The 25,031-nt window shown below is 39.4% G+C and overlaps 1 protein-coding gene across 1 annotated transcript; it reads right to left on the minus strand.

The window, feature by feature from the left end:
• Window positions 1–15,175: 15,175 nt before the first annotated feature.
• FBXO5 (F-box protein 5) lies at window positions 15,176–19,475 on the minus strand (the record flags this gene model as incomplete). The annotated part of the gene is made up of 4 exons (XM_081315422.1): window positions 15,176–16,035; window positions 17,414–17,599; window positions 18,109–18,199; window positions 18,838–19,475. The coding sequence occupies 4 exons, from the start codon at window positions 19,473–19,475 to the stop codon at window positions 15,784–15,786; spliced, it is 1,167 nt and encodes a 388-aa protein (XP_081171548.1). The 3' UTR covers window positions 15,176–15,783.
• Between the last annotated feature and the right edge of the window lie 5,556 nt (window positions 19,476–25,031).

A 25,031-nucleotide genomic window follows, 5' to 3' on the forward strand; every position in this document is an offset into this window, starting at 1 on the left:
CTTATTAGTGGTTTCTTCTGGGGAGAAGTATCTAATATGAGACAAGGATCCTCTACTCTTCAATGTTTTCATTAATGATATTTGATTTCATTTGATTTTATTAAATTTATATGCCGCCCTTCTCCCTGAGGACTCAGGGTGGCTCACAACCATAAAAATTAAAAAAAATTCTATCTGATGGTCAGATAGAAATATTACTTATCAGATTTATAGATGACACAGATTTTTGCCAGATGGTTAATATTCTAGACAACAGAAATAAGGTTTGGAATGATAAGGTTGGCCGCAACTAATTTAATAAAGACAAGTGCAAAATTCCTCACAGGCAAAAAATCAAATCAAGGTATAAAGGAAGAAAGAGTATTACATATGTTCACCATCTTGAGTTATTTATAAAAATAATAAAGATGGAGAAATAAATAAATACCTGGCTTGCTAATGTTACTTGTAATATTTGTAAAAAAAAAGATCTTTGAATAGTAGTAGAATACAAAGGCAGTATGAACCAGTGGTGTGACATAATTGCCAATGGCAATTTTAGGTTGCATCAAACAGAAGTACAGTATTATTCTAAGTCACAGGGAGTTATTGTTCTATATTTCTCTGGTTGACCTAGATGGCCCAAAATGGTCTTCCAATTCTATGATTCAACCCCTCCAAAGGATATAAAGTCCTTTGGAATGCTTCCCTGCTTGGAAAAGTAGAGTGTGAAATAGCAATGACCTTTCAGCATCTACAAAGATGCAGTGGACTATAGAATAAGGTTGTCTAAGATTACTGCCATTGTTGGAAACTCAATAATGTCTTCTATCAGTGGAATCTCAATGAAGGACCAGCTGCTGATTATCTAACTCTTCAGCTAAGCATTAGGTTTGCTGAAAGCTTAATTTTGTCCTGGGCTGAGCTAGAATCCCAGACCAAACTAACATAATCAAAAGAATGGTTCAATGGAAAATGCATTGCAGCTGCTGACAAACTCTGAAGTTCCTCCACTGCAAAGGAAGAAATTGGACATAACATGGGATATTTTCATTCCACACCTAGTTTGGCCTTAACTAAAGCAAGGTTAGAGTCCATGCTACTAGTTTCACATATGCTTTCAAGAAATAGGATTTTGAACATACAGTACCTTTCAAGTAATGTAGGGTACTTGTTGAAAACTAGTGTTTTTTTTGGGGGGTAATGAGTAGTGTGTATGGTAGGGATGTTGCTTTTTAACTTTGCTTCCTTTCTGTGAATAGACACAGAGACTTCAATTCTGTGAATAGAGAGGTACTTAAAAAGATGGGGAAAGTGTAGCATTATCCTAATATGAGGCTTCTAAGGAGGTTTCTAAGGAATTCCACAATCTTCAAGGTTCACTTAAGGAGAAAACATATCCTGGAAGTGTCCTTTACTTTTGCTTCAATATGGGCTTCCTCTGGAGTCTGCAGAGCAGTTACATTTGCAGAGAATTTTACAAGTCTGAAGATTCCCTGAAGCAAATTAAATGTCATCTGAAGCCTCTGCAACTCTTAACTCATCTCCAATATTGCTATTATACAGAACTGCATCAAGAAGGTCATAGGTAATCCTGGTAATTGTTACAAATATTGCCCCCACATTACCTGCCAGTTAATTTTCTAGAGCTTTGGTCTAACTCAGGGGTAGGCAACCCTGGCTCTTTTATGACTCATGGACTTCAACTACCAGAATTCCTGAGCCAGCATGGGAGTTGAAGTCCATGAGTCATAAAAGAGCCAAGGTTGCCTACCCTGTTTAATTATTGGTTAAATCATCTTAAAGATACCGATGCCAATTGCTATCATCCCCATCTGCATCACATGCCCACAATCTTCACATTAAACAAAAGCAAGATGTTTTAATTAACTTATATGGAAGGTAGTGTGGGAAGAATCCAGAGAAATAAATATTTTGGGGAATATTAAAAAGGCAGAATACATTTCCCCAAAGGAATAATAGAGAAGAAACCAGCCCCAGCCCCTCTTTTCCAAGCAGAAAACTCAGCAGAGGCCAGCTTTTAGAAATGCAAATTCAATAATCCTTTCAGAAAGGTTTGAGCCTTCTAGCTAGAAACTGAAGAAATTAGGAAGACAAAGACCCCTAAAATCTACATACCCCCACCCAAATTCTAAGTACAGGAACCATAATAGGATTAACCCACCAATACCAAAAGGACACACACTGACTCAAGTCAAACTACATGACACAGGAAATACAAAGCCTCAAACAGGAAGAATTCCAAACAAAAGCTCATGAAGGTATAAAAACCCATCATTCCCAGCTACCTGCGGTCAGCTTTCCCAGAGCCATCTTTCTGTCTGGCTCTCCTTTTCAATAAACTACAACCTTCTTTCTAAAGCAGTCTCCATTTTGTTTATTCCCAGCTTGGACTGTACCCTGATGAAGATTTTTCTTTCAACAGTAGCATCCAAATTGTCTTGACTTATTTTATTTATTTGTATCACACCTTTATTTTTACAAATAACTCAAGGCAACGAACATATCCAAACTACCTTCCTCCTTCTATTTTCCCCATAACAACAATCCTGTGAGGTGAGTTGGGCTGAGAGAAAGTCACTGGCCCAAGATCATCCAGCTGGCTTTCATGGCTAAAGTGGGATTATAGCTAGTTTTTCCACTCTCTAGCCTGGCTAGACCAAACTGGCTGTTTGCTGATGTAATTACCTTAATCAGGACCAGAATTCTCATCACTAAGTGAAGTAGTCATTAGGCAGAACATCATGTGACCCCCACCATTTAGTGACAGCAGTACCTCCCATTATTGAACAGAAATATCTAACCAAGGGAGTGCTGACCCTTCACAAGGCCAGTGCATGGAGGATCTAGCTTTTTAAATTCAAAGTTCACATCACAAGTGCAATTCTTTGAAACAATTAGTCTATTTTGTCTTAACGAGGATAACCCTCATAGAATGTAGTGCATTGGGAAGAGACTTCAGCAGAGCCATTCTAGACATTACAGAGAAGATTGTGGCACACCAAGGAGACAGGTTTGCTTGCCTGGACTTGGAAAGCAGGATTGGCCCTGGTTAATTCTTAAATAAAACCTGGTGGGAAATGCCAAGGCCCTAGGCTAGAAGAAGAAGGTGACAGTGAATTGTTGCAAGGAAAATTTTCTTTTAATTTTTGTACTGTTATTTATATATGCCCTGTGAACCGCCCTGAGTCCCTTAGGGAGAAGGGCGGTATAGAAATCTCAATAAATAAATAAAAATAAATAAATAAAAAATTACATGGATAAATTATCTGGGTAAGTTGACAGGGTAGAGTTATCTGCAGGGGACCAGAAGTCAAAATGGAGGTAGTGATAATACAATTTAGATTAAAAGGAGTAGGGCTTTAATCATGTGATGATGATTATCAACTTTTTTTTACAGCCTTCTCCTCTAAGTCCACATCTTAAGCAAGAATCAGGTTTGACTGGAAGGAGATTTTAAATACCATCATGTGCCTCAAGTTTAAATCTAAAGCTCTTATTAGATTTTGAGCTGACCCAATTTAATTCCTTGAGCCAGTTTTAATCAAATTTGTAATCTCAAATTTCCTTATGAGAAATAGAAACAGAAATCTGAGAAAATAGGCTTGCTTCTTTTGATCTCTTCCATGTTTCCTAATGCAGAATAAAAAGTTTCTGTAGGAATGCTCCAGACTTATGTTTCTGGGCCTAGGTCAGGGGTAGGCAAGCTTGGCTCTTTTATGACTCGTGGATTTCAACTCCCAGAGCTGGCTCAGGAATTCTGGGAGTTGAAGTCCACGAGTCATAAAAGAGCCAAGGTTGCCTACCCGTGCCCTAGGTATTCTATAAAAATTAGATCCTTTAATCATGACATCTCAATCACCATCTTTAGAAAGAATCTTTTTCTTTCTCATAATAATTATATTCCTGGGGCATGAACAGGTATAATGATACTTATTAATTCTTTCAGGTAAAAATAAAGATACCAAAAATTAATCTAGCTAAGAACAACTAATAACTTTTGAATTTTTAAAAAAGTATATTCTTCTTGCAAAGCATTTCAAAGATACCCTGTATAGGCCAAGTTGAATACTAACATAAATACTTGCAATAATTTCCACGTATCAGATTTAATGGGAAAGTACTCAGGTCTAATAGGAGATCTAAAACTTGATTAAATTATCAAGACATAATTATTTAATCCATAACCAAAGATAAAAAAAGTTTCAAATTTCTGAGTAATATATCTGGAAAAACCTTAGTGTGACCATAAAGCCATTATCCTTATTATGACCATAATAAATAATTTGGTAATACTGTAAATATATTACAAGAATCACAATATTTTTAAAAATTGGTTCACATATTTCTTGTTTTTGTCACACATTTTGAGCAATTATTTATCAAAATGATGACATCTTTACCTATTTATGGTTTTTTCATAAAATAAGCAAATCAAACAAAAACAGGTGACATGAAAAACTGAAACACCACTCAAAATTCAACAAATAAGAAAAAAATAAAAGGAGAAAAAAGGCAGAAATCAATCATTTTTTTAAAAAAGCCAAAATCTAAAGTGGACATTACAAAACCCCCACAATTTTATTAGGATTTCTAAATAGAATATATGGAAATAAAAGTACATTAAGTGCCTCCCTATGTCTCCATACCAAGCCAGAAGAACTTAAACTCCTTTTTAAAAAAACAAAAACAAAAAAACACCCTCCTATTTCTTTAATTTAGGTAATCCCCTGACAATAAACTCCACAGCGACTGTGTCCTTTTGGGGCACAGTGGAATGATCACATGCTCGTGTTAATTTATCAGAAGGAAGATTTCATCAATATTTCCACCTTATGGAATCTTTTCCCTACAGAAGTGAGCTTAGCTTTTTAAATAATGCATTTTTATATATAATTATGGTTTGGGTTTTTTTAAAAAAATGTATTTAGTCCAAAATCACTTTTTTGGTGAAATGATCAGCCATACAAATAAAATCCTCTTTACCATAACATTTGAAAATAATAGAAGGAAGTATCGGAGCACCATTCTTTAAACTAGTGTCACCTATTTAGTCATAAGGACATATTTGTGTGCTGGAAAGTTCCTGAGCTCAGTAAGGAAAGGCAGTTGACACTACAGAATAATTCATTACACTAAGCCTCCCACAAGCCTTAGTAGTATAAAGCAGATTCTGTCAGAAGATGAGTTCATGAAAAAATGTTAAGAGGAAGATAAAAGCTTTCCTGTCTGATATTATCTTCAAAATAGCATTGTGTTTTATATATATATTTCTTTTTCTGTGTTTGAGTTAGTCCTGGAGACTACCTGGACAAATTCTTGCAGTTTTCTTAGGAACATTTTTGGGACTGTTTTTTAATTCCTTCAAATAGTGTCCCACAACTGGACTTCTTTTAATTTTTTCTTTGTCCCTTCTCAGGGAAATCTTTCAAAACTTTAACAAGTCTCTTTTGTAAATCCAATCTAGGAAAAGTTATCCAATCCCTCCACTAGTTGGTATGGTAGAACTTGTTCCTCTTCTGTTCCTCTTATTTGCTCACCATTTATCGATGATAGCAATAGCAATAGCACTTAGACTTATATACCGCTTCACAGTGCTTTACAATCCTCTCTAAGTGGTTTACAGAGTCAGCATATTGCCCCCAACGATCTGGGTCCTCACTTTACTGACCTTGGAAGGATGAATCAACCTTGAGCTGGTCAGAATCGAACTCCTGGCAATGAGCTGAGTTAACCTGCAATATTGCATTCTAACCACTGTGCCACCACGGCTTCTGACGATAGAGATTTCTTTTTAAATATTGTGCACAAATATCTTTCAAAAATATGAAATTGGATGATCAAATAGAACTGATGGAAAAAACTGGTTTTATGTTTGAGAAGAAAGTAGAATGCTTAGCTATTAGTATGACAAGGACAAATTGCATTTTGTATCAAAATAATTTTGTTAATACATATAATACAAAATAATTAAGAAATGAGTCTTGGTCAAGCTTTATGTCCATATAGGCTGTTACGATTGTGAGCATGGATGGAATCTTTTCGCTGCCAGTTACTCGTCTCATAAGCTGACTGCAAAAACCTTGATTCTTATGAGGAACAGCTGTCCAGAACATACGTGGGCTAACTAACAATCTTTCCTTTCTGCAGAAAGATTTTGCTAGCCATGATCCAGCATCCAGCTGCCGATCTTTGCTGTCCTGTTCCTTCAGGGACATTTAGCTCGCCATGTCCTCCTTGGAGGTGCACACTCAACGAAATTTCTGAAAGTGAAGCAATCTACCAAGTTCCACACCCAGACATGGTTTTACAAAACAAAAAGATAAATGAAGCTGCAACTTTGTCAACCTTGGCAGAAAAGCCAGAGCAATCCAGATTTTTCCGTCCTTTCCTTCAGACATGATCCTGGGAGAGATGTTTTATTTGGCTGCAAAAAAGGGAGAAAATAAAAGCAGAAGCCCTTTACTGACTCTGCTGAAAACCCAATTTGATCACAGTTCCCCCTTCCTTTCTATTGAATTGTAGCAAGGGAGGGGTTGGAAGCAGTCCAGGCACTGAAAACTAAGGGTGGGGGGGAGGTCACCCCAAAATGTATAGAACAAAGAACCTTTTGGGAAACACCCAGCTAGGCAGGGGGGAGGCCTTAAAATACAGAATTAGCCTCAAGTCCTTGTGTAGCATCAAGAGGTTCTAGAGCTGACCCCCTCTTAAGTTCCGTAGCTCTTTATCTATCTGTTCCCTAAGTTTGCCTTTGTTCCTTCTTCCTTCTAACGCTTATGCTTGGACTTACTTTATATTTCAAGCCACTCTGGAGGTCTTTTTTTATTGAGCAGGATAGAAATGCTCAAAATGGATGGAGAGCTGGATGAATAAATATGTAAACATGCATTTATTTAGACTGATCACAGAATTTAACCTTTTCTTTTGCGGGTTAGGACGCTGAGCTTGTCGATCAGAAGGTCGGCAGTTTGTTGGGTCGAATCCCGAGTGCCGCGTAGCAAAGTGAGCGCCTGTTACTCATCCCAGCTTCTGCCAACCTAGCAGTTCGAAAGCACGTAAAAATGCAAGTAGAAAAATAGGGACCACTACGGTGGGAAGGTAACAGCGTTCCGTGCACCTTTGGCGTCTAGTCATGCCGGCCACGTGACCACGGAGACGTCCTCGGACAAGCGCTGGCTCTTTGGCTTTGAAACGGAGATGAGCACCGGCCCCTAGAGTCGGAAACGACTAGCACGCATGTGTGGGGGAACCTTTACCTTTTACCTTTTGTTATTTTAAAGATATAATTAAGGATCCTGGCATATATTGCAAAGAATGCTTCCATGGCTTAATCCAAATGATTATGGTATTTCAGCCTGAGATGTATTCTGCACACAATGCTAAACATGTTGATGCATAAATATATATTTGCAAGGTGTGACTGACTATATTGTTGTTGCTTGATATTGGGAGGCAATATTTATGATTCAGTAAGACTCAGGCAAGTCCTTATAAAATAATTATAACATGGTACTTAGATCATATTATGATTCATGCCTGATGAACCATGAATATAATTATCCTGGACACATCTTTAACTGATTTTGATTCTTGACAAGTGAAACATACAGGAGGCCCTCTAGTGGAAAAAGAAAAGGAAAAAGATTTTACAGTAGTGATAGAAAGAGGGCCTAGTTAAGTTCCAACTTCATGGACTGTAAAAAGATCATGTAGAGTCCCATACTTGTTTCTTTAAAAGATCTTGTTCAGTTCCCTACCACAATTTAATATCACCCTATTAATATATGCTGTCTTGGTTTTTTTTTGGGGGGGGGGTTTGTTGAGACAAAGCATTCATTTCTTTTATTTTCATCAATATACCAATGAATAGAATAGAGCTGGAAGGGACCTTGGAGATCTTCTAGTCCAGCCCCCTGCTCAAGCAGGAGAACCTATACCATCTAAGACAAGTGACTGTCTAGCCTCTTCTTAAAAAATCTCCAGTCCACGATTTCTGAAGGCAAGCTGTTCCACTGTTTAATTGTCCCCACTATCAGGAGGACAATTTCTTCTTAATTCTAGGTTGCTTCTCTCTTTGATCAGTTTCCAACTGTGCTCCGAATTGGTTACTGAAAAATTCTTAAACTCCTCTTTAGATTGATTATGGGAACTAGCGCTATTAAGGTTGTTAACTCCTTCCTGGGGAAACATACAATCAAACCAGTTTCGGTATAGATATGTCTTCCTTTCAATTTTTCATCTGAAAGCAACAGGGACATTTGCAGCATTCACACTTCATTTTTCCCCATCTCTTTTTGTTTCAGCATGTGAGCATCGCTCAAGCTACTGAGGTTGTAGATACATAAAAAAAAATGGGCAGAACTTCAAATGTGATGCTTCACCAGCTATCTTCATGATTTTTCATTTCTCCATCCCATCCGGCCCACAGATTTCCATGACATGTTCTGGCATTTTTGGAACCGTTTATTTATTTGTTAGTTGCTGTACAACTAACAAAGCAGTAAAGAGTTAAACTTCTGGAAAAAAAATGAAATGTTAAATGACGTAAGTTTAGATCTCAGGGTGACCCTATGAGGATAGGATGAATGTGGAAGCCAAAGAAATGAACTTTTCTGTGATTACAAGTGATTTGGGTAACATATGAGAGGCCATGCAGGAAAAATTGCTAAGCACATTGGTTTGTGCTTAAATTGTAAGCCGCCCTGAGTCTTCGGAGAAGGGCGGGATATAAATGGGATTAAAAAAAAAAAGCTTGAGAAGGCAAGAAGAATTGGAAGAAAGGCTGAGAAAAGAATTAGACTGATCCTGGGATCAGGGGCAAGTGCTTTCATTATTTATTGAAAGAGGGAGTAGAAATCAGAAGACATTGTCAGAAGCTAAGATCACACACTCATCAAATGTATTTTTAATAAAACCATGGTTAGAAGATTGTGAAGTTTCAGAATCTTAAAAATACTGTATGTACACCTCTCCCCCCCCCTTCGTTGCAACACTTCCTTTCGTTTCTGGTCTTCTATAATCTTTTTGTGGGTGGTGATAGCTCTACACTAGCACAAAATAGCCGCAAGGAATAAGGCCTTTTCTGATTTCCCAATATTCACCCAAGATTATAGAAATTGCTTCCCTCGAGTCATGTTTGCTTTTCTTTGGTCATAAAATATGCAATAGCACCATCCTGTGGTTCTTTTCTTTTCAAACTAGGGGGAAGCTAAGAATGTAAAACTTCAGGAAAATTTAACACTGCTTAAGACACGGGTGTCAAACTCGCAATGTCACATGTCGTGTCGCAACATATCGTGACTTTTTTTGCCATTGCGGGCAATGGGGTGGGCGCGGTTTCACTATGATGCATCCGGCCCACAGGCCGGCAGTTTGACACCCCGGCTTAAGATTAAGCAATTCTTCCAGTTCAAAAAACACAATGAAACCTAATGGCCCAGATAACAATTGAAAAAGAAAATTGCGATACATCTAGTTAAAAATAAACAAGTTGAAAAGGTTACAACACATCTAGTTATAAATAAGTATCTTGAAAATGTGGAGATAGTGGGAATATGCTGGCTTGCTATAATGACTACAGATAGGCCTCGACTTACGACCACCAATGAGCCCAAAATTTCCACTGCTAAGCAAGGCAGTTGCTAAGTGAGTTTTGCCCCATCTTACGACCTTTTTTCCACAATTGTAAAATGAATCATGTGGTCATTAAGCGAATCTATCTTTTCCTATTGACTTTGCTTGGTGGAAGTCAGCTAGGAAGGTTTCAAATGGTGATCACATGACCCTGGGACAGTCCAGCCTTGGTAAATAAATGCTAGTTGCCAAGTGCCTGAATTTTGATCATGTAACTGTAGTGTATGCTACAAGGTTGTAGGTGTGAAAAACGGTCATAAGCCACTTTTTTTCAGAGCTGTTGCTAATTTCAATGGTCAATAAATAAATGGTCATAAGTTGAGGACTTCCTATATTGGTTTTTGGAATGAAGGTCCAGAGGGATACCGTCATTTCCCCAAATCCTTATTGTTTTCCCTGCATATATGCTCTTGTTTTGGAACCTGCCATTCTAAAATTAAATTAAATTAAATTAAATTCTGCTGGCGGGGAGGGGGGGGACTTTGCTTTTGCTTGGGATAGCTTTTGCTTTCTACTTTTCCTCTCCCCCCTCTTTCCACTTGAGAAATAAATTTGTCTCCCTTATCAGGGAGACAGTTGCAGAGAAACTAAACTGGAGAAGACCTTGAGATCCGTGCCAACTGTGCCAGTTACCCACACGTCGTACCACCTATGGATTGGCTCGATTTCAAATGGACAGTATGAATCTGAGAGGAGGAATATTGCTGGCTTAACTATACCGTTTTAGTGGGGTTTTCCCCAGATCTTGCCTTGACTTCCCTACTGTCACTAACCCCTGATCAAAGTTTTCTTTTGAGACAATGCCTGTTTCTAGACTTCTGCTTTCTTGGGTGGTAAGCTGAGGTGGGTCCTTACGGATACTCCAAATCTTGGATCCTTGTGCAAATTTCTATGACTTCCCAATACAACTGTACAACATTTCAGATTCAAAGGGAAAATTCTGGCTGCACACAAAGTCCCTGTCTCCGATTTCTTCAACCAAACATATTTTTTCCCCAGATTGCACTCGAGCTGTGGAGGGCAGGGAATCAGGAAAGAAGGGACTCTGCTAACAAGAGCTGTGTGTGAAGCAAAAGTTTTCCCTTTGAGTCTGAAGCACTGCAAAACCTCAGCTTCTAAATTGGGTATGTGCGTAGGTCTGTCCTCTAGTCAATGCTGAACAATGTTGAGTCCCTGGATAAGGCAAGAAAAACCAAATGCACAGGTATAGAATAGGTGGCACCTGTGAGAAGGGTCTAGGAGTCCTAGTGGACCACGACTTAAGTATGAGCCAGCAGTGTTGCTGCAGCTACAATAAAAGCCGACATAACCCTAGGCTGAATCAACAGAGGGACAGTATTACAATCATAAAAGGGACGCGGTGGCTCAGTGGGTTAGGATGCTGAGCTTGTCGATCAGAAGGTCGGCAGTTTGGTGGGTCGAATCCCGAGTGCTGCGTTGCAGAGTGAGTGCCTATTACTCGTCCCAGCTTCTGCCAACCTAGCAGTTCGAAAGCAAGTAGAAAAAAGTAGAAAATGCAAGTAGAAAAATAGGGACCACTATGGTGGGAAGGTAACAGCGTTCCGTGCGCCTTTGGCGTCTAGTCATACCGGCCACATGACCACGGAGACGTCCTCGGACAAGCGCTGGCTCTTCGGCTTTGAAACAGAGATGAGCACTGGCCCCTAGAGTCGGAAACGACTAGCACACATATGCAGGGGAATCTTTACCTTTACCTTTTAGTACAATCATGTGAAGTGTTAGTACTGCTTTATACTGCTTTACTGAGACCATACCCGGAAGATTGCATCCAATTTTGGTCACTGCAATATGAAAAAGACATAGAGACTCTAGAAAGTGTACAGAGAAGAGCAACAAAGATGATTAGAGGGTTAGAGGCTAAAATATATGATATATCTAGTCTAACAAAGGACTAAGGGTGACATGATAGCAGCCTTCCAATATCTGAGGGGTTGCCACAGGGAAGAGGGAGTCAAGCTATTCTCCAAAGCACCTGATGGCAAGACAAGAAGTCATGGATGGAAACTTACCAAAGAGAGATTCAGTCTTGAACTAAAAAGAAATTTCCTGACAGTGAGAACACAAGAGCCTTGGTGGAGCAGTGGGCTAATGCCTCCTTAAGTAACACCAGCTGCCTGCAATTAGTGCAGGTTCGCATCCCACCAGGCTCAAGGTTGAGTCAGCCTTCCATCCTTCCGAGGTAGGTAAAATGAGGACCCAGACTGTTGGGGGCAATTAAGCTGACTTTGTAATAATGCCGCTTGGGGGGGGGGCGAAAGCCCTAATAAGCAGGCATATACATAGAATGAAGGCTATTGCTAAGCACATTGATTTGTGCTTCTTAGATTGTAAGTCGCCCTGAGTCTTCGGAGAAGGGCGGGATATAAATGGAATAAAAAAAATAATCAGTGTAAAGGTTGCCTTCAGAAATTGTAGGAGCACCAACACTGGAGGTTTTTAAGAAGAGATTGGACAGCCATTTGTGTGGAATGATATAGGGTCTCCTGCTCGAGCAGGGCTTGGACTAGAGAAGCGACTTCCAAGGTCCCTTCCAATTCTGTTATTCTGTTAAGGCCTACAAGTTTTCTTGACAAGATTTTGGAAATAGTTTTTCCTTACTCGCTTCCTAGGGCTAAGAGAGAATGGATTGGCCCAAATTTGATTCCAAACTGAAATGGAATTAGATTCTCATGGTTTCTAAACTAAGGGTGTACAAAATGTTTGGAGCTTGAGGTGGTCATCCTGAGTGTTTCCAATTGAAAACAACACACATAGTTTAGTCAGACTTCCATTTGGTGCACACCCCAAAAGATACCAGTTTTATTCTCTATTCAGAACGAACACCAAACATTTCAGTGTTGTTGTTTCAAGTGTTAAAACCATCCCAAAGCGCTGAGATTGGCAGGTTCGTTTGTGTCATGTGTTTGCACTGTTACTGCTGCTTCCCTGGTGAATATTTGGGTAGCTACTTAAGGTAACCCCTCAGAATTCCAGTTTGTTTGCTTAATTGGCTAAATTTTAGTTTAAAATCTATTAGGCTTCCATCCAGATCACTGCAAAATGTCTCTTAAGTATTCTAACCCCTTCTCTAGAACTTTCACAGGAAGCCAAGGACAAGGCATCAGTATAATAAAATTTATTGCAGATACAATTAGCCGCAATAATCACAAAGATCAAAGAAGGTTTACACAAACTTAAGGATCTCATTAGAGAGTCATTTTGGTGTAGTTGTTAAGGCACCAGGCTAGGAACTGGGAGACCCTGAATTTTAGACCCACCTTGGGCAAAACCAGTTGGGTGACCTTGGACCAATCACTTTCTTTCAGCCCTAGAAAGGAAACAATGACACTTCTGAAAAATCTTGTGAAGAAAACTGCAGGGACTTGTCTAGGCAGTCTCTGAAAGAATCAGATACAACTGAAGGTGGTGGTGGTGGGGAAGAGATGTCATTTTATGTGTGTATCCCATTTTTCTTTCTCCTCACCTGTGTCATATCAGACTAGTTGCCTTTCTTTTATGATGGAACTTGAAAATTGTTTCAAAACAGCCTGCTGTTTCAGACATCGTGCTCATCAACTCACCGTTAATAATATATATTTCTCTTCTGCCTCAAAGTTCTGTGCTAGGTTTATTTATTTATTTTATTTTAATTCCATTTATATCCCGCCCTTCTCCGAAGACTCAGGGCGGCTTACAAGCTTAGCAGTAGCCTTCATTCTATGTATATGCCTGCTTATTAGGGCTTTCACACAAACCCCAAGAATGAGAGAATGAATGGGAGAATGAATTCAGGTATTGTCTATATACTGATGACATGAAGCTACTCCTATAGTGACTGATGGAACTTCCATCCTTCTAGAGCCAAACCCAAGGTGTTGCTTTACACAAAGCAGAAGATGAAGTTCAACAAATAAAGGGTTGTCTTTTAAATGTGATCCAAGGGCTTGGCTGAGCTTCAGGATGCATTTTCTTTAATAAAAATAAACACGAATATCTACACTTGTTTGGTTGCTTTCATTGTTCGGAAAGATAATTTTTCTTTTATCCCACCTTTATTTGTTCTATATATCAGGGGTCCCCAACCCCCGGTCTGTGGACTGGCAGCAGTCTGTGGCATGCCAGAAACTGGGCCGTGCAAACAAGCGAAGCCTCATCCATGGGATGAGGCAGCAGCACATGAAACCACTCTCCCTCAGGTCCATAGAAAAAGCTCTCTCCACAAAACCTGTCCCTGGTGCCCAAAAGGTTGGGGGCTGCTGCTATAAATAACTCAAAGGCGGCAAATATATTATCTAATAATCCTTCCTCTTCCTATTTTATCCACAACAATCCTGTAAGGTTGTTAGGCTGAATGTCAAGATTGAATCGCTATGAGACCTGCTAACATTTATTGCTAATCAACTTGCCATAAAAAAGGGGGGGAGGGGTAGAAAGCACAGGGAGGAAACGGCATTCCAAGAAGCCATTTACAGACCATGACAGCCTGCAGGAATGCCAAGGTCACCAAGGCAGGTACTTGACGGGAGAAGTGGACCATTCCCATAACAAGCCTGAGTTCTATGATTGGACAATGGGAGCACCCGGGGGCGGGGGGAGGACAGCCTTTGTTTAATTAAGCATATTTCCACACGGGGGGGGGGGGGGGAGAACCAGAGCTGGATTTGCTTCTTCAGTTCAGTTCAGTTGTGTATTCAATAAAGCTTATCTTTTATGGCACTTCAAAACCTTGAAGATTCCTCAATTTGAGTTCGCTAATCAAGACAGTTGACACTGAGACACTTTAAAGAACTCCTCCCCTTGGCAAGTTTTTAATCTGTATATTGGGTGGTAAAGTAGCAGTTTGTTTTTAAAGCTTTGGGATAAAAAATAAGAGCGGCGATGCCCAGAGTTTTGGTTGCTTTCTATTGCCGTGAAACGTTTTGTGTTGTTCTGTGAAATAAAGGCCAGCCAAAATGGAATATGTCAGATCTCAGGGCAAAGGGGAATAATGTACTGTCCTGCCCTAAATAGGATGGGGGGAAAGATCTGTTCTCTAACAAGAGTAAAAAAGCTAAGGCAACTCACAAGAGCCTCAGATGATTGTCAATGGTAAAATAAGTTGACAACTTTATCCCTCAACCTCGTGAATTATAGCTTTAACATCGCTATCTTTATATGAACAATTCTCTGCAAGGGACCTATCAGGGAAATTCCATTTATTTCTTCCTATTCATATTGTTTAGTTGCGAAGTTGTGTTCGACCCATCACAACCCCATGGACAACATTCCTCCAGGCCTTCCTGTCCTCTACCATCTTCTGGAGTCCATTTAAGTTCACACCTATTCATATAGCATAGTAATTAGAAAAGACCTATGTACACCTCACGAGCAAGTTTGTGCTCATGCTAAGCACTTCATGCTAAGCGAATGCATGAATTCATGTACAATTCATGTATGTCATTGGACAGCCTAGTGAGTATTGTACTGAAGTGATTAGTGGGACAACATGGAGGTATCATTAATCTTTAAACCTATAACACTCAAATAGCAGAGATGGTTTTATTTATAAAGATAATTTTTATTTTTCATGTAGACAGACAAATATTTAAGTATTTACAATTATATACATTTCTAGGCATCTTTACCCAGTAATGAAGATGAAATGGGACAGGACAACACTGTTTCAGCAGCTATCAGAACATGTTATAAAAACTAATCCTATTTACATATTTAACGTTTTGTTCAGATGAAATTCAGTTTTAATAAAAATTTGGCATTGCAAATACATTAAATATGATTTGCTTACTATAGATTATATTGTAAAAACTCTGAAAGGCTTTTTATAAGGCATGAAGTTAGAGGCCATAAAACAAGCAACTTTTAAAAACAAATGCTACCTTTACTGCCCCCAACTTAATAAAAATCCACTGTTATTGTATTTAAGTCAAGGTTGCCATGTACAATTCCCATGTAAACCTAGAAGTAGTTTAAAAATTCAGCTGAACATCCTTCTAAAAAGGGGAAAGACATCTGAAAAAAACCCCTTTAAAATTGATTTTTTAAAAAATCGCTGCATTTTTTTAAATTAGACAACCACAACTTTCACATTCGCTTCTCTTCTGAACTTACAAGCAAAATACGATACTCTAGTTAGAATTTGTGTCGGGGAAATTATAGTCTCCGTAAATTTTGTTTGCTTTTTTTGCTACAAGGAAGAGGTCCTAGTCTGAAAGACGTTTTTATAGGCTTTCCAATGATGCAATCCTTGGCACTATGGTACTTGCACAAACACTTTGTGCAAAAGTCAAAACCACAGCTTTCTCGGACACACGTTGCCCTTTGCAGATGGGAATCGTATTTTGCAGGGGAACCACAGCGATGGCAAACTTTCAGACTTTCAGTATTTTTCAAAGTCTTTGCAACCTAAAACAAAAACAAAACATAATCCAGCATGTATTTTGAAGGTGGGTTTTTTTTAACCAGTTTTCTGGAATAACCATATGGAACATGTTTAGAAACATTCTAAGAGATAGGCTCACAATATATTCTTTCCTTGTTTAGTGATCAATCTGTTTGTGACTTTCTCAATAGGTAAAATGATTCCTAACATGTGACTGAGAAAAAGAGATGCTGTAAAGATCACTGGTTGTTGCCATCTCATCCAGATGAGGTTCTCTTGTACAACGCCTTGTGCCCGATTTATTTTTCCCCCATCACAAGACAGATTGTCTAAACAGGCTACAGCTTCCTGAGTTGCTTTTCTCTGTAGCACAGCACTTTCTTAAAAAAGCTCTAACTTCAAGTTAATAAACTCAGTTCTGTGATCTTAAATTAGGTGATTAGAAGTCTCTAGCCAGCTGGCACTACTGCTTCAAACTGACCAGAGCATAATCGGTTTCAAATTGAAAGCTTCTGTTGTCAGGAATATGAAATTTGGCTGTAAATACCCAATTGAGCCCTGGAGGTGTATTAGTTAAAATGCAGTATTGCAGGCAAAACTCTGTCCCCATTCTGAGTTCAGTCCTGACAGAGCTTGATTGACTCAGCTTTCCATCCTTCCGAGGTTAATAAAATGAGGACTCAGATTGTTGGTGACAGTATGCAATGCTTCTACATCGTAAACTGCCCAGAGTGCTGTAAAGCAGGGGTCCCCAACCTCCAGACCGCGGCATGCCAGCAACTGGTCCACACTAAGCAAAGCCCCATCTGCAGGATGCAAGCAGCACAAACGTGCCCTCTCTGGTCCGCGGAAAAACCTCTCTCCACGTAACCGGTCCCTAGTGCCCAAAAAGTTGAGGACCTCTGCTGTAAAGCACTGGGGCGTGTGTGTATATAAGTCTAAATGCTATTGCTATGGAAATGTTTTTTAATTAGTCTTATTTGGTAGCTATGGTAGTCCCTAAAAGTGGAGTATTGTACCAATAAATTACCACTGTAAAATGTAAATTATTATTTATTAAATGTATATGCTGCTCGACTCCCATTGACTCTGGGAATTTACAAATGATTAAAAACATTAATATTAAGAATTGGTGCAACTTCTTGCCCATGTTGCTAATGATTCGATTGAATCATTCAAACTAAGTTCATCACTTTTGATTACATGTTAATCAGTGGATATCCAAGGTTTGCAAACTTTGTGGTAAACTTCTTGCTACAAGCTTGCCCAGAGGCAAATTCTCCTCCTGCCTTTGAGTTTGCTTCTGCTCCAAAAGATTCTGCAGCTCAGTCTGAGAATCTTAATAAGTGGTGTACTTTACTTTCAGTATATTAAATCAAGATTAAAGCATTTGTAGATTACCTCAGAAAATTGTGAATGGCGGCTGAAAGAAGAGCTCTGATTACTCTGGGTGTTTGCTTTCACTCGGGATGTTTTTTTAGAAAAGTTAATTTGTGTAGGTGCCACTTTCTGAATATAAGTTAATGGTTCACGATGGAGAGCATACTCCCTTGTATCAGAGTGTTTAGCAGCTACTGTGTTGCTATTCTGTGGAGAAAAGAAATTTTGATTAAACAATTAATAAATCATTAAACAATGATTTGCTTGTCTGAAAATACAACAATTCATTACTATACTTGTACATAACACATTTTCATCTCTTCATATACCACACAGTAAAAATAAGCTTTTCAGAAATGATTGGGGAATTGAACATTTAACTAGTATTTTTTTTCCTTACAATCCCCAACTTGATTCCCTCTGGAGGTCTGTTTTCTGTTTGTCATAAAATTAACCTATTTTATAGAATTTAAAGTGGTTTATTTTTTACCTTTTTACCCAAAGCCCATCACTCGACCTCAAACCAGTCAGTTTGGGACCACCTGTTACATATTAAATTTTTGTGACATACTGTTCTTTATATTATTTGAACCACTTCTACTGTTTGCAAACAGAAACTGAAATTTTAAACTCCTACATCCTGCTGTATGATTTACAGGGATATGGTTTATAAAATTCAAGACTCTGTGATAAAGATAGAGAAACACTAGACTTACCAAACTGAGTTTTAGTGCTTTGTTATACATCTGGAAAGCCCACTTGTCACTAAGAAGAATTTTCTTCCAAGTAATGCTAACTTTGGCCATGCTGTTGTGGAAAGAAAACCCATGGTTAAAATCAGAGAGCAGTCTTATTACTTAACAGAAACCATAGTAATTTCAATACACATATAATACAAATATAAACTTTATTTTTTAAAAAAGAGTCCTGTTTACTGTTTTCAGAGGACTTGCCTTCTTAAAGGCATAGAATAGTATCAGCTAGACTGCAATGTAGACACTGGGAACACCCCTATCCTTTTCTGAAAGGGTCTCTATTTCATAAACAATGTAGAAAATGTTTCATTGCTTAACCTTTAGGAATAAATTTTCTTTTATCCCAACAATGACTTTGTGAGTTACATCTAAAGCACATCCTAGTATATTAGCAAAGGTCAGCATTTTCTTCAGTAATTTTTTCAGCACTAATTCTATAACTAGAAAAAATGCTTACATAATTATTTTTTACATGAGCCGATGCTGTAAGGTATATGCAAATCCGGTTCCATTTATGAAACACATTTTTAATATAGCTTCATTCTCCATGTGAAATATTTTCACATGATGAAAAGTAGCATTTTGCCCAGGAAAACATAACATGGGCTTTAAGAAAGTCTTTAAATTTAGTACACTATAACTTAACCTATACTTATTTTGCCAAGGGAAAACACAACATTGAGAACTTACTTCATCAAGTCTGTATCATTAAGATGTATTAAGATGTTTGCTAACAGATGTCTGAATTTCCCATGAAATAATTCTCCAAGAATATCTATCTTATCTAAACCCATTTTTTTGCCAATTAGATTCACAAATTCCATTTTCCCTGAAGCCATTTTATCTAAGACAAGGGCCCACGACTTTGGATTCCGTTTCCTAGTTTTTCTCAAAGTTGAGCAGACAAGTTCTTCAAAATGGAGGACTGGTAGTAAATTCTTTCTTGGACTGAAACTATGATTTGGTATATTGTTGATATTCCCTGCTAATAGCACACTGTCATCATTATCATTGGGTTTGTGTTGAATACCCAATAAAGAGGAGTATCCACTGTCTTCTTTTTCATTGTCAGTTTCACTGGCACTCTCAATATGTCTCCATACTTGTTGGTTTTCTTTATTGTGCATAAGCTTTTCTCCACTTTTGAGATTGAAACTCTTGGAACTTCCATGATGCAGATCACCATAGAAGAGCTTTTCTTTGGTACAGCCTTTGAAATTTTCATTGTAACTCTCAGGGCAAGGCTCTTCTGATGTTGCTTCTGTCCCAGTTAGTTTTAATGGTGAAGATCCATAGTAAACATGGCTGTAGTTAAAATCACGTTTCATTTTCAGTGGTTAGGGTAGCTTTTCAAATGTTCCCTGAAATTAAGAAATATATATATATTAGTCCAAATCATTATATTAAACTAGAGAACGGTTGAAAGCGTAGATTAAAAAAAAACCAAAATCAACAAATTCTTGCCTTTGTTTTGATAATTCCTGATTATTTTGTTGCCAATTGTACATAATTCTAAAAGCCCTGTGGAAATGTGGTATTCTAAAGAAAGGGTTAAAACATTTACAAAATACAAGTGGCAGGGCATCTAACTTCAGACAAAAGAAAATAATACTGTTTTATTCTGCATATATGCAACCCAGTAAGATTTCCATACAGACTGAATTCTGTATGACAACAGAATTAAAGATGGCAGTAAATATGGCATGTTTATCACAAATTGGATTAGAGGAACCTACCATAAGACACACATTGTTGGTATACAATAACCTATTAAGTAGTTAATAAATCATATCTACTTAAGGATTGTGAGTTTTTCTGGCCATTCTGTAGCAGTGGTTTTCCTGCACTGGCAAGGTTTTAGCAAATCACATCTATTTAAGGACTCAGAATTTGGTCAGCCATTTTTCAGACTCTGTAACAGTGGTTTTCCTGTATGGGCCAGACTGAATTAATAGTCTTTGATCTACTTTTTAAAATCAGAACACATGGCACTAGCTTTGTCTAACCTTTTCCAGATGTTCTTGTGCAGTAAATTCTCTTTGAGTAAAGATTAGTAGACAACTTTTTTTTACCCCAAATACTCCTAAGTAGGAAGCTAGCAATGTAATTTAGTAGTATAGTAGAGAGCTTTTACCATATAGCTTGATTAGGCAGACTCCAACTAGGCATGAATAACCATATATATAGTTATTCAGGCCTGATGGGATTACTCCAGCTCATTTCTTTCTCCCAAAATTTAAAGCTGCCAGCTTGACAGAAAGGATCCCTTTAAAAGGCAGAGGACAAACAGGAGCGCGGGAGTTCTGCCTGTGCTAATTTCTTTCTCAGGTTTTTTTTTTTAAAATGCCCATTTTTTTTCATTTCTTTAGTGCTAAATCAAGGTCGGGAGCTCAGTGGCCGCAGAAGCCACGCAACTGCCCTTGCCATCCAATCTGGCTTACTGGCGCGCTCCAGCAAAAAGCGAGGGAGCTCTGAACCCGCCCGCGCTCTTTAGAAATGGAGTCCGCCGGGCGCGCTAACTACGAGGCGGCCTCCAAGAAGACAAGAGATTTGGGGAGAAAAAGGGGGAAACGTCCCCCCCCTCCCGTCACAAAGGGACACACGTTTGCCAAGACTGCATTTTTGGAAAAGTAGCCAATTGAAGATTGTGTGGGAAAAATGATCGCCCCCAGAATCTTCTACCCGTACAGTAGATCAAGGACATGTTGGGAAACGAGGCAGGTTTTCCTACAGGCCACGACGCGGGAAGAAACCGATGGGCTTTTTTCCGCTGGCGGGACTTTCTGCCAGCGTCAGTTTCTCAATCCTTTGGGGGGCAGAGGGGCTTTGCACCGCTGCAGTCCCGCATTCGCGCCTTTCCTCCCCCCCCACCTTCACTAGAACTGAATACCACTTATGCCTCAGCCCATTCATTCGAATCTCTTGGTCGTGGGGATCGGAGCCTCGGTTTATCCGCAATCAGCTTAGGGCCGCACCAGGACCACGGTTCTCCCGCAAAATAGTCTCCTACCAACAAGCCCCGGTACCTGAAGCGGCTGGTTTTCTAGCTGGCAAGCGCTGCCTCTTTTCGCGCTTTCTTTTTCAAAGTCAGTCTCTTGACCAGCCTCCTTCTGCTCTGGGTGGAATCCCTTTTCCGGGCACTTTTAAAAGGTTTAAATCTGGTATCCAAAACCCGAAGAGCCAATTAGGAGGAGCTCTACCTAGCCGGCAGCCAATCACTAAGAAGCGAGTGGCGGCGGCCAATGCCTGCTCGCGAGGTGTGCCTTGCCGTTGAAGGGACTCTTCCCTCCCCCCTCCCATTCTGCCCGCCAGCCCTCAGCCCCAGCCAAGGGATTTAAAGAGTGAGCGAGCGCGCGCGCGCGCAGGGAAGGGTGGAGAAAAGAGGCCGGCTAGCGCGCGCTTCTGCCGTCTCTTGCGGGCGGGCAGGCGGGCAGGCAGGGGGGGGATGGACAGGTTAGTCGTGCCAGAGCGCGGGAGACGCTGTGGCGCATGTCCAGGAGGGCGGCAAGGCTCGCGCTCTCTCTTGTTCGGGACGTTCTATTGGACGTGGCCCTTGGGACGTCTCGTGCCCATCCCCCGGGTTCCTGCCCGCTGAGGCGAGGAGCGCGGGGTCAGGATGTGTGGCTACAGGGCGCGAAGGGGAGAGAGAGAGACACCCCGTAGCCGGATGAAGGCGCCGATTCCATCTCGCTTCCGTTCTGCTCCTTTTACTGCAGGGTTTACGGTCGTAAGGGAACCTCGTTTATTCGAGCCGCCGCGATGCTTACAGCACGTTTTCTAAAGTGACTCAACTTGGATGGAAGTTGGTGCTTTTTTTTTTAATTTGATAAGATGGAGCCATTGTCTCTTCCGAATAGCACCTGACTTGGAAATTATTCCCTATAACAGGGGTAGGCAACCTCGGCTCTTTTATGACTCATGGACTTCAACTCCCAGAATTCCTGAGCCAGCTATGCTGGCTCAGGAATTCTGGGAGTTGAAGTCCATGAGTCATAAAAGAGCCGAGGTTGCCTACCCCTGCCCTATAATATTCGAGGACCCCGTCCTGTATATCTGACGCTAAAACATCCAAGAAAATTAATGAGGCTTTTTATTTCAGTGCGTAAGTAGGCAAGATATGGCCATCCATATATACGCTGCATTGAACTCTTTATTATTAGTTATGCTGCATTGGACCGATTAAAAGTTCCTCGATCCCCCCACCCACCCACCCAACTTCCCCCAGAATGACCTTGCCTTTACCTTACTGCTTGAGCCTTGCCTGTTATTTGGGGAACCATGCTTTTCTCATTGAATTATGTAGGCTCTATGTGACTTTGGAATGATGCACTTATTTCTCCCAATTATTTACATCCTTCACAGTAAAGATATTTGTCAGAAATGGAAAGATTAGCTTGCCCTTCCGTATGTAGAAAGCTTCAGAATAGGATTTTGGCTAGTACTGCTTTATTTTGTTCCCTTTGTTTATACATATTTTTAAAATCCAAGGCTATCTATTTAAAAAGTCCATATAGACTACATCTGTTATTTAGAAGAAAAAAATCCTATCACATTTAGTAAAGTTTACTATAAACTTCAGTTTTTCACTAAAATCTCTTTAGAGATGACCTGGCATATTATCATTAAACACTAGAATCAGATGAATTAAAGCCGTATATTTCAGATGACAACATAGCATACGCTTTCCCAATAAAACCGATATAAAATCAAGAGGTTTAGGTGGAAGGAAAAGGGGCTTATAATCCAACTTATTTTCATACCATCAAAGTGAATATTCTCCAGAAGGTGTACATAGGTAAAGGTTCCCCCGCACAAGTGTGCTAGTCATTTCCAACTCTAGGGGCCGGTGCTCATCTCCGTTTCAAAGCCGAAGAGCCAGCGCTTGTCAGAGGACGTCTCCGTGGTCATGTGGCTGGCATGACTAGACACCAAAGGCACACGGAACGCTGTTACCTTCCCACCGTAGTGGTCCCTATTTTTCTACTTGCATTTTTACGTGCATTCGAACTGCTAGGTTGGCAGAAGCTGGGACGAGTAACAGGCGCTCACTCTGTTATGCGGCACTCAGGATTCGACCCGCCAAACTGTTGACCTTCTGGTTGACAAGCTCAGCGTCCTAACCCACTGAGCCACCGCATCCCTTACAAGGTGTACATAACTATCTGATATTATTTAAAAACCTAAATAATACATCTACTCCATTCTTTTATCTATAAAGATAACACTATTAAAAGTAGCATGCAGGAAGCATGACCAAGGGTAGGTGCCCTTCAGAGATATTTATCCAAATGGCTTCAGTTATTGAATGGAAGAGGGATAACATTTGGAATTCTTTAAGCAACTTCTGAAACCTTCCATTGTGGCAGGATACTGGGTGAGAAATCCTGGTAGTTTTACTTAGTGGCTAAGGTTGAGAAACACTGAAATATGGTATTCTGCATTAACGCTGGAACTAAGTGTGTAGCTCTATTCCTTCCAGGATAAGTTCCGGAACCGGGACATCTTTTTAAGTCTTTGTATTGTATCAAACTCTGTATTGTGTTTAAAATCTATGTGTATATAATAATCAGATTTCTTTCTTGGGACAGCCCATTCTCATCAAATATTAAGAATTAAAATCTGAATTTTTACTTTTGCCATTATTTACCTGTCTTTCCGTTACATGCTTTCTAGACTGTTTAGAATAAAACCATATATTCCCTATTATTTATCTTATGTAAGAAATTTGGGGACCTTTTCAGTCCTGGGTTGCGGCTACTTTTCATATTTGTGTTATTTCAATTTTTAAACTGAAAGCTAATGCATATGTAAAGGGATACAACTCCCTTTATTTTTGGTAGTTTAGTTCTACAGATAAATATCTAATGGGAGATAATTGCTGGGAAAAGGAGTGTTTTCATCTTTTACAACTATATTGCCATGTTTATTTTTTGGGGAAAAAACAGGAGACAAAATAAGAGAACCTGAATGAAGGCTGAATAGTCAAGGAAATTTTTCTGTGTATTAGTATTTAGAAAAATCTGATTCTTAAAGACAACTCTCATTAAAATTTATTTCAAGTAAAAGTTGTTATAAAATATAAATAAATTCCTTATCATTTATACAGAGACGCATCTTCTTAACACAGATAATTGCTCTGACATGCCTTTTACAAGTTTATACGATTACCTAAATGGAAGAGGAAAACTGAGAGCAAACTCCTCTGATGATGTTACCTGGTTTGGGGTACGGAAACCTGTGCAAACAAACTCAGAGCATTTTAGAAAGCTTTCCTTTAAAATGGAAAGGGAACTCGGGAATTCTTTTTTTTTCCTGAAGAATTTGGAAAAATGTTGCTGTAATTCAGGAACAGACTTTTAAAAGGTAAAAGAAAAGAAAGCCGCTAGATCATTAAGTCCTAGATTCTCCCATGTTTGATGCAATGCTGACAAAAACTATTGTATGTAATATAAGGAATCCCACCTATAATTATTAGCAAAGAGTAATCCTTAATTAAAAGAAATAATTTATTTGGAAAATCCCGAACACCTTGCAAATCTAAAAATACAATAGAATAAAGAAAAATATTCATTTTAGCTTTTACATAGAAATTACCGTATTTTTGGACCATAAAACGCACTTTTTTCCCCCCAAAGTGGGGGGGAAACGAGGGTGCGTCTTATGGTCCGAAGGTGATCCGTATGGCCAGCCCCAACCTCTGCAAGTGAAAAGCAAGGGAGATTGCCAGGAGCACAAATCGGCACGTGCTGAGAAACGCCGATCTCATGCTCCTGCAATCTGCCTCGCTCGGTTTCAGTTTCCCTTGCTACAAGAGAAAGCAGGCTGAAATGGAGTGAGGGAGATTGCCAGGAATGCGAATCAGCTGATCTCGCTCTGCTGCAATC

Source organism: Vipera berus (assembly GCF_964194415.1).
Source record: "Vipera berus genome assembly, chromosome: 1".
NCBI lineage: Eukaryota > Metazoa > Chordata > Lepidosauria > Squamata > Viperidae > Vipera > Vipera berus.